This window comes from Sinocyclocheilus rhinocerous, unplaced genomic scaffold, assembly GCF_001515625.1.
Source record: "Sinocyclocheilus rhinocerous isolate Xijiao unplaced genomic scaffold, SAMN03320098_v1.1 scaffold271, whole genome shotgun sequence".
In the NCBI taxonomy this organism is placed as follows: Eukaryota; Metazoa; Chordata; class Actinopteri; order Cypriniformes; family Cyprinidae; genus Sinocyclocheilus; species Sinocyclocheilus rhinocerous.
Window position 1 is genome coordinate 1,650,692 of NW_015657574.1, and position 11,274 is coordinate 1,661,965.

At 36.5% G+C, this 11,274-nt stretch overlaps 1 protein-coding gene across 1 annotated transcript in view; it reads right to left on the reverse strand.

The window, feature by feature from the left end:
* The window catches only part of LOC107721264 (kinesin-like protein KIF26A), an 80,574-nt gene that overhangs the window by 37,547 nt on the left and 31,753 nt on the right, over positions 1–11,274 (reverse strand). The window contains exon 4 of the mRNA XM_016529189.1: positions 868–1,031. Coding sequence (XP_016384675.1) covers positions 868–1,031 — 164 coding nt within the window. The remainder of the gene's footprint in view (positions 1–867; positions 1,032–11,274) is intronic.

An 11,274-nucleotide genomic window follows, 5' to 3' on the forward strand; every position in this document is an offset into this window, starting at 1 on the left:
ATGTTGAGAGTTCTTTACTCGCTTTCTGTAGACAGTTTATTCCATGTTGTTTTTGTTTTATTATTATTTTACAAGAGAACTTGGAAGTCTTGATTTACTACTAATGCGTAAAACAGAAAAAAAAAATGCATAAACGCATCTCCGACGACTGTTTTGTCTGTGTAGCCTATAAGAATAGGCTTATGTCATGCAATAACGGTTTTAATATATTCTATTCAATAACATAGTTAACTGTTTTTATTTACAACATCTGCTGCTTTGCTTCTGTGAAAATGAATAGACATCAGCCTTTTGTTTTATAATTATTATTATTATTATTATTATTTATGTTGTTTCTGGAAGTAGTAATTTTGATAATAGTCAATAGAAAAAAATATAACCACTCACACGTTGTTTGTCCACAGAATAATTACACATTATTAAATAAAAAGCATCCCCCGCACGATCCGCCAGGCAGGACCTCAATTTCAGACTCAGTAAAGTTTTTTTTTCTTTGTGCTTGTCATTCTCAAGCATAGAAATTCGGATATTGGCATGTGCTCTTTTATATGGTAATGATATTAATTAGGGGGCGTTTACAAGGCGGAGATCTGACACGTCAGATGCGCACAATTTCAATTTGTGATTTATAAATGCCACATCTGTTAGAGAGGCGTACGCACGTGTTTTTGTGCGCACGTTCGTTTTCTCTGAATCGCACTTATGCACTTTTGAGAAATGATCTTAGAACAAATTTAGGACGGTTTATACGCAACATTTTATAAATGAGGCCCCAGGACATTGAAACTGGGATCCACAGAGCACGATTAGCTGAATTGATGGCTATGCACTGTGCAAAACACATTGCCAACCGGCTTTTAGGCTTACCTGAGGAAGAATGAGGCTGCTGTGCTGGTTTGGGGTGCTGCTGGGATGGTTGGCTGGTCATGGTGACTCGGTTTATGTCCTGATGGAGAAACCAAATGTACAGCCCTGGTCTGACTGGACCTGGAGGCTATAGTCGCCAAACTGTCCTTCTCTATAGTTGGACTCTGTTAGGAAATAAATCACAGAAGAACAAACAGTGTAGTAAATGTTTCCTTAAAGGGATAATTCACCCAAAAATAAAAATAATTTACCATCATATCGTTTCAAACCTGTATGACTTACTTTCTTCTATGGAAAACATTAGAAGATATTTTGAAGAATGTTTCACCTGTTTTTGTCTATTCAATAAAAATCATTGAGTTTGAAAACAACATTGACTTTCACTGTATGGACAAAAAGCACAGAAGCAGATCATACAGGTTTGGAATAAAATGAGGGTGAGTAAATGATGACAGAATTGTGACTAAGTATGACCAGAAAAAGTGTGTAGAAAATATATGCAACAAATTATAAATGTATAGAAGTGATGATCAAAGCAAATTAACCATCATAACTGAGGACTGGGGGAAAAACATAAGCTGGATGGCATTATGGAGAAGACAGCAGTAATTATCTAAGGATTAAATTGGCTCCTCAAGAACACTTTTACAAATTTTCTGACTATTTTAACTTAAAGTTAACTCCATTCACATTCACTTAGATATATATCCATATTTTATCTATCCTAAATAGTTTTGTTACAAAACAAAGCAGATTAATCCCTCACTGTAGAAGAGTGATGAAATGGTAACGAGTCTAATGACAAAAATATTTACATATAATCCTTTGACCACCCTGTTGATTGAATGTGTCTTTGCTCTAGTTTCTACCGGATAAACACTGTGGTCATGACACAATTGTGTCTGGAGGAGAGTAGGTTGCTGAAGAGTGTGTCTTACAGCTTTTTTACTATGCTCAGTCTGTGGCTAGCAGGATTACAAACACATTCCATAATACCACAAGCACAGCCTGCTGTAAAGTAATGAAATCCTGTGGGATACTGGTGTCAAAAAGACAACGGCTACTCGTGCAGAAGTAGTGTGAATTCAGCCAAGCAGCCCATGAACTAAACGTGAAGCCATTTCTCAATGGTAATGATAAATATGGTAAAACCATTTTCTCTTTATAACTGTTATAACACCTATCATCCACACTTTATTGGTATCTTTTTCATATAAATGCAGTTGTGTTAGACTATTGGCTGATGGAAACCTAGCAAAGATCACATACTGACTAAAAAAAAATAGAAATCTGTACTCTTGAGAGAGGCGCTCCAGGAACTGTCCTTGAGGAGTTTAATAAGACGCTCCAGATCAAATGCACCTGCAATTTGTTATGTTAGAGCAGCTAGTGAGCTTTCACATAGTGAGAAATGAGTCTTCCTAAAGGTACAGGGACCAAAAAGAAGCGTCATACCCATTCAAGCCCCTTCAGACTTCTAAGCCCAGTGCTTTTGTAACACAACTTCAATAAATATTGCATAAGTTGCACCTTCTGCAATTAATTTGCAAAGTAAAGCACAATGAAAGAGTCATTATCTACCCACACTCAAGTTGCTTGAAACATATATGACTTTAAACACAGAGTTAAGAAAGCTACTCTTTGTTAAATTTATCATTTTTAAAAAAGGCACAACTTCGGGTGCCAGAAATTCACAGTAAAAAAAAAAAAGACAGTTTCATGTTTTAAAGTATGGCATATTGGCGCTTGTATTTTTTTTACTACGTATGACTATATTTCATGAAGTGATATAAAGTTAATATACCTATCTTCATGAACTACCAAAATCTGCTTTTTACCTTTAAATGTACTGATAACCAATATAATACAGGTGGTAAAATAGAAAGAAACACAATGAAAGGCCTGTCCATAAAACATAATGCAATGAACATTACGTAATAGATAACAGAAAATGTAAAACTTAACATTCTAACTATACAATATCATTTATATTAAATATAAATCGTATTGTCACTCAGGGACTACTGGGAATGTCCTGTTACTGTTTTTCACTGTAAATTACAGTTTTTACTTGCAGAAACCATACATTTGACATTATTTTACAGTAAAAGTACATATAATGTGATGTTAAACCATTTAGTTTTTGACCATAATATGTATGGTAAGATAATTTACAGTTTACAATTAACAGATTTTTACTTTAGCATTTTTTAAAATTACAAACATTTTTACAGTGTACAATTAAAAAACAACAAAAAACGAGAGTTCCACTTCCCAGCCTTGCTGAATTTCAAACTGCAGTACTAGTCTAACAAATCTTAGACTTTCACAATAAACCAATACGTTTCTAAATAACCTCTTTGTTCATGTGTTATTTCGTCTAGGGCACCAAGTAAGCCAGGACCCTCACTGTTGTCCCCTCAAATAAAAAAATAGGCACATGATGACCCTGGAACGAACACTGATCTGGCAGCTATCTCTACATCTTAAAGGTGACATATTATGAAAATCTGACTTTTCCAGGTTTTAAGTGCTATAATCAGGTCCCCGGTGCATCTACCAACCAAGGAAACGTGAAAAAGATTAAAGGGGTCATATGATGCGATTTCAAGTGATCTTTGTAAACATCGACACATTTTTAGAAAGGCGGGGCATAGAGGAGAAACAATAATGTACATTATGTGGAAAATAATGTGTTTTTGAACCTTAAACCGCATAAACACATTGCATTACACCAAATACACAAAATAATGTTATTTTTAGCAATGTCATATGACCCCTTTAACCCAGTAACTCTGTTTTGGTAAGCCTTTTTCTGCAAGCGTCTGAAAAAACGAGCGCGTCTGATTTCGCTCCCTTGGTGACGTGGCAAAGGGATCTCATTATAATATTACGGCCCCTTAATCTGTAAGTTTACACCCATGGCGCCGTTATTGTGTTTTCGCAAGTGACAACAGTGTACTAGTTCTAATGCCATGGCAAAAATTTGAGCAAAACACGCCAACTGTTCTGTCTTTGGCTGCACAGACGAGCACAGAACACTGTTTAGAGTCCCAGCCCCAGAGGAGACAAGAGAGCAGTGGATTTATTGATTTATTTAATGTATATTGCTACTGCCACACAGATCTAAGATAAACATGCAATTTATTTCCCAGCTGTTTACCTTCACAGACACAACCGACTATTTTTTTGTAACTCATGTGTGTTTTTAACGTAAACGTGTGTGAATGAGAACTTAGTTTAGTACTCACATGCTGTGGCAGCCGCTTTCTGTCCGTGTGCTTCGGATGTGTGCTCTCAGAAAACCGTATATCAGAAATTTTAACTCATATGGTTTAAAATGCATTATTTCAGCGCGATAAACATGATAATCAGAACCAAAACAGATGTTTTTAGCAGATACGAGCTGTAATGGCGCAGCTCTATTCTGGAAAAGGGGGCGGGGAGCAGCAGCTCATTTGCATTTAAAGAGACAGGCCAGAAAAACAGTGTGTTTCTGCTTCCACGCAAAATAGGCATTTTCAAAATGATATAATAAATGATCTGTGGAATATTTTGAGCTGAAATTTCACAGACACATTCTGGGGACACCAGAGACTTATATTACATATTGTAAAATAACTTCATCCTCAGTATGCACATGTGTTCGTAATGTAAGTTTTAATTCGAATTTTCCACCTAAATGAAAAGAGAGCAAGTAGTACATGACAGCACACGCATACACACATGTACTCATGAATGCACAAGGATAGAGGGGAAATGAAAAGGCATGAGTAGGTACAACAGAATCTGGGAAAAGTGGAATAGCTGTGATCTGCTGACAGCTTGATGTAGAGATAACGAGCACAGAAAAATCTCTTGCACACATGTGCCGGGTCTTCTGCTCCAGAGAGACTTGTCTCAAACACCCACCATGGCGGTGTGCTAATCTACCTCCCTTCACTCCAGCCGTAATTACAGCCTCATGTCAGGGTCCACAATTAGAGCCCAGAAGGATGCCGAAAGAGGGATGATTTGAGATCAGAATGGACAGGCTGTGTTCATTTTAACTAATTATACTGTACTGTAAAAAATATGCGTTTGTAGAAATTAAAAATAAAAACATAAAGGCAACAAGCTTGCATGGATTTTTCTTTTTAATTAATTTACCTGATTATACTACTTTTCAAAAGTTCAGGGTCCGTAAGATTTTTGTTTTAGAAAGGATTTTGTTTTAACAAGGACGCAATAAATTGGTCAAAAGTGAAATTAAAGCCATGTATAATGTTACAAACGATTTCTATTGAAAATGAATGAGTTATTTTGAACTTCTCCAAGAATCCTGAAAAATGTAGCGGTTTCCATAAAAATATTAGGCAACACAATGCTTCTTAAGCAGCAAATCATCATATTAAAATAATTTCTGAAAGACACTAAAGAATGGAGTAATGGCTGCTAAAAAATGCAGCTTTGTCATCGAATCTTTCTGACCCCAAATTTGACATCTCACAGACCCCGAACTGAACAGCAGTGCATTTTAAGAAAATGTCTTGAGTGAACTTAAAATGTCAAATTTCCATACTTCAAATCTGCCATTACTGAAACAGTTACTTATTTAAAGTAACTACAAGAACATTTCCTGAATTCTGCCAACTTCATAACAGCTCTATGCCAATTGTTCCTTTTGATTTGAAATAGTCCAGTTTCATTCAGCATTTTAAATGTTTGTCATGTATTCTATGGGAAATTTACACACTCTTCATGCTTTAAATGTCGACACAGAGACTTCAACATGTGAATGTGGAATGTGAATCAACTAACTGATCATTTTTAGCAAATGAACAAACTCATCCTAACATCACAATGTAAGTTGCGAAATGTGACCAAAAAACAACATGTAAACTGGCAAACAAGCAAAAAATACAATACATATTAACTACTGAGGCATTAATAAATAATATGTATTGTTTGATTGTTCGCCAGTGTATTCTGGGAAGAAGGTAAATAGGACTGAACCCCATTACAACTGTTTAAAATGTAGGCCTATTTGAAGTCCAAAAATGAATCGATTAAACAAACTCACTTTTCATGTAGGTTCAACTTAGTATATTGTAATGGAAGAGCTGTGTTTAGATGCACATACATTTCCATTTGCATGTTCCTGAAAGATGTTGAAACTTCAAACAAGTAGATAAAAAGAAAACAAATAGAATAGTCAATCAAAGTGATTCTTTGGTTATTTCAGCATTATTCACTCACCTTAAGAATAACTTTTACAGTGTAAGTTCGGATACATCAGCCAGTGGAAAAAAGGGGGCTCATCTGTCAAACAAATTTGCTATCTGTATAACAGCCATGACAATCCATTTGAGTTTGTCAAATTAAGGTAAATTGCATAATGACCTTTCCCTGTAGTCAACATTTCAATACAGAGCTTTTCATTTTATAGTGCAGCATTGTGGTCTCTCTCTCTCTCTCTCTCACACACACACACACACACACACACACAGGCTCACAAGAGTGTGTTAGATGGGCACAGCTGTGTTCCAATAAAACCCAGCAGCAGATGGAGCTCAGTGACAGCAAAGAGGTCACATTGGACTTTAACTTTGACATTTATAGAGCATTCACTAGCACAAGTGGTGACAGGAGAGAGCAGCCCCTCTGAAACGCTATTAATTATCAGTTTATATTAAATGTTGTCAGACAACAGCAATCTGCTGGCCACAAAAACAATTTATAAACCCTTAAACCCTGTTACCAACTCAAATATAACCTTACAGCATTACTATTAAAAAATCACTGTAAGTAATGAGCAGGACAATGATTCTCCACTGCAGGACAGCACAGGAAAGGAAATTAAATTGTTAAATTCAGTCTGCTGTTTTTGAGTGTTGCAGAAGAGGCCCTTAACGTCCTTCACAGAATGAGACCACTGCCAAGTTAAAGCAGGGCAGCATGTGCAGTCTAGCAGACAACCATCCCAGATGGACGTCAGGTGCCATTTTTTCACCCCAGGTGAGACTGCGGTCCCATCTGTTGACAATTTGCACTTTTGGCTCCCTCCACACATTCAAATAAAGCTTGTGCGGTGCTCCTCAAGGCCTTAAAAGAGCCCGGCTGCCAGAGGAGGCCCATTAGTGATGAGGCCTGTCCTACACTACGGAAACACACGGGCTGGATGCCTCTAGCTGCCTCCAAGCTGATATTATACTAAGTGGGATGTATGGATGAAAGATATGACTTTCCATCCCTGCTTTCTTGACGCAGCTTTGCAGTCTGCTAAAGGTGTATTATAGGCTATGGTCTGTACAATGCTGAAGTATACAAAACAAAACATGAAAAAAACACCTTTATGAATAAAAAAAAGGACAAAACACTTTGTCAAATGTGGCTCTATTGAAATTCATGGCACAATGTCTTTGTCTTCAAGGGTGGAAACATTCTCCAGGGTACCAACAGCCTTGTGTTTCTGTGTGGTTTGGATGTGCTGTGACTTTCAAGGTCTAATTGCTTTTCATACCCTGTGAGATGAGGGGGAAGACAGCATTTATTGTGCTTCTTTGACACAGGGCCAGTCACCTTTTATTTACTACAATATTCTGTATTATGCAGAGGTGTTACAGGAGGACTACCAAATGCAAACTTGTTGACATCGGAAAAAATACACAAGTCATTCATTCCAACAAACTTTCTTTCGTCAAGAATTTCATGTTAAACTTACTAACAATATTTTGCACACTGATTTTTTTCTTTCTATTTTTGACACAATATTTTATATCCAGGATTTTTCATCCTGAGGGTCCAGTGACCAGTCATTGTAATCATGACTGGATATAAAAATATGAAGGACTTTAGGGGGTTGTTACTAAGCTTGATGAACTTGCATGTATCCATGACTTATTGTAAAGATTTATCATGCATAAATGCATAAAGCTCAAGGGAACACTAACTGCTAACAGACATCAAACTATTTCACACTATAAAAATAAAATTTCGCGATGGCGCCGACGCTGATGGCTGCCTCCGTGGCGTGCTCCGCAGTTGTTTTTATGTTTTTGTTAGTTTGTCCTGTCTTTAGTTATATCCCTGCAATCAGTTTCACCATAAAATAAAATAAAATTTCAGACTGTTAACATAACCACTATAATGACTACAGGCAACTCACTTGCACACTGAATAATAAAATAAAATAACTACAGACACCACACTATTTCCCACTAAATAACAAAATAAAAAATAAAATAATAAAATAAGACTGTTAACACTAACCACTATAATGACTAGAGGTAACTCACTTTCACACTAAACAGCAAAATAAAATAAAATAGAATAAAAAAAATTATAAAATAAAATACCTATAGACAACACACTATTTCACTCTAAATAACCAAATAAAATAAAATTAAATTAAATAAAATTAAATTAAATATCTACAGACATTATTTTAGACTAAATAAGCAATAATATGAAATAATAATAATATAAAATAAAATAAAAAATTCAGGCATTTATATGCTTATTATACAGCCACACAGGATTATGGGAATTCCCCACACATGCTGCTTAGTATGACTTGCTATAGTACATAATCTATGCAAATCATCTATGTAAATATTAACTAGTGCTGTCATTAATCGATTAATCGCGATTAAACACATCCAAAATAAACGTTTTTGTTCACATAGTATATGTGTGTGTACTGTGTATATTTATTATGTATACATAAATACACACCCATGCATGTATATATTTAAGAAAAATATGGGTAACACTTACAAAGTTACTTATAGTTCGTAGAATGTCTAAAGTGGACTATCGAAATAAAGTGTAACCAAAATATGTTATGTTTATATATTAAATATATTTATATATAATATAAATTATATGAATATAAATATATACATGCAAATACATGTAAATATTTTCAAAGTTTTTAAGTTTTTTAATCTTATTCATCTCTCTAAGCATCAGCCATGACAAATGGCTCATCTGTGACAATGGGGTCACCGCGAGCCATCCAAATGCCTATCAAATTGCATTCCATATCAAGATGACTTAATGCTCAATCTCCTGACGGGAAGGTCAAGTAGAACCGAGAAGGCCAATACGAGACAAGCAGCGGCTAATCTACCTGATAATAATGTCTGGCTAATGCTAAGTCACTCAGCACACAAACATATCAAAGGTGAAATATTCAAATTGTTACTGTTTCTTTTGGGCTTTAATGAGGACTTACATCTGTGGTTGTGAAATTTTGTCCTTTTTGAATTCCTGATGTGCCACACACATTTTCACAGCATGCAAAATCAATTAAGATGTCCATGATAACCTTGAAGCAACTCCTAAAAAGGCATCTCATATTTGAAAAACATCTATAATACATTGTTAACCTTTAAACCATTCTGTTTGATTAAGTCACCTTAAGCCAGAACACTACCATCTGATTGAGACAGACATTATCAAAAAGCTAATATCTTATTCTCTCTGAGAAGGGTTCTTGAGTCCTGTCATAACAGCCTGATCCTCGGCCCTGAACTGGACATGAGCTCCATAATGGCATAAATATAGTCACATAAACCCCGTGACGAGGGACTTCTTTATGAAAGCTAATAAATAATTCTGCTCAAGGTAAAACCATAAACCAAATCACTAGGCCATAATCACAAAGACTTGTATATTTGCAATGCAACCATGATGTGCTTTGTGGGCCAAAAGGCCCTCAGCAGAAACAGCCCAGACAGTGGCCTTGGTGTCCAAATTGGACCCAAGGACCATCAGAGACATTCTCTGTAAACTTTAAACAGGAGTTATAGAGTGTGTACTACTACCTTTACTCAGATTTGGATATATAGCCTCTTGATCTCTTGAACATTGAAAATTTGGGAAAGTAGCAATAAAAAAATAAATAAATCAACAAAACCATTTAAAAGATTAGGTTCAGTAATTTTTAAAAAATTAATTATTACTTTTATTCACAAAGAGTTCATTAAATTTATCAAAAGTTACAGTAAGGACATTTATAATGCTACAAAAGATTTCTACAGTATTACAATTAATGTTTTTTAAACCTTCTAATTATCAGAGAAGCCTTAAAAAATAATGGTGTGCAAAAAATCTTAAGCAGCACAACTGTTTTCAAAATTGATAATAAAACAAAATGTTTCCTGAACATCAAATCAGCATAACAGAGTGATTTCTGAAGAATCATGTGACACTGAAGACTGGGGTAATGGCTGCTGAAAATTCAGCTTTGCCATCTCAGGAATACATTACATTTTAAAAATATGAAAATAGAACAAAAGAAAAAATTTAAATTGTAATAATATTTCAGAATATTTTATATTTTGAACAAATAAATGCAGCCTTTAATATGAAGCTTAATAAAGTTATCACAAGTCACAACGTGTACTTTTCCTTGTGCTTGTGGACTTCTTTCAAACACATAAAAAACGTCTCAGGTTACTTATGTAACCATGGTTCCAGGAGTAGGACACTGCGTCCTCTAGGGGTAGCTATGGGGAGCACCTTCAGTGTGACCGGTGTCTGAAGCATATATATAAAAACGACAATAACATTGGCGACAGCCTATGACGTCACTACCGGTGCGACTATAGTATAAATAGGCGCCGGGAGAACACGTCATCTGCTTGTTCGTCTGAAGCTTGTGTCCGAAGCATGACAGGAAACCTAGAGGACGCAGTGTCTCGTTCCCTACTCAGGGAACCATGGTTACACAAGTAACCTGAGACGTTCCCTTTCAAGGGAACTTCGAACTGCATCCTCTAGGGGTCGCTATGGGGAACGGTATACCCACACCACCATGCTGAGGGGAGTGCATGCCAGAAAACCACGGCGAGCATTTAAGTACCAACTCTATCATAGCCATGGGAGTTGCCCCTGGGACGTTAGACGGCTGTCAGTGACATTATCCCCCTACGGCCAAAGGCCTAGGCTACATACCCCAAAAACATACCTGTTAGGGCCAAAACTCCTGGGCCCGGGGTAGAGCTCAAGGCCCACTTACCATAACATGGATTTTAAAGACACCGTTCGAAGGGGCTCTCGTGGCACTCTGAAAGAGCAGCCCATAGATGGAAATCGGAACGAGGCTAATAACGCGTAACTCTTACAATACAGGATTTTAGAAAGTGCGCAGAGTTCTTAGCGTGCACACTTACCACCATGTGGATTTTAGAAAGAAAAACAGAGAACTCAACTCTCCAAGTGAGAGGAGAACTCCGAATTCAGAAAAGGAATAGCGTGCTCATAGGCAACCCTCTGATAGAGGGTTAAACACTAAACACCACCACGAGAACAGCCCACGGAGTGGGGAATTCAACTCCTCAGAAGGGGAGAGAACTCGAACACTCGTAAGAAAGCACCATGCTCATAACCCTCTACAGTGAGGGGAGTGATGCTTTAAAA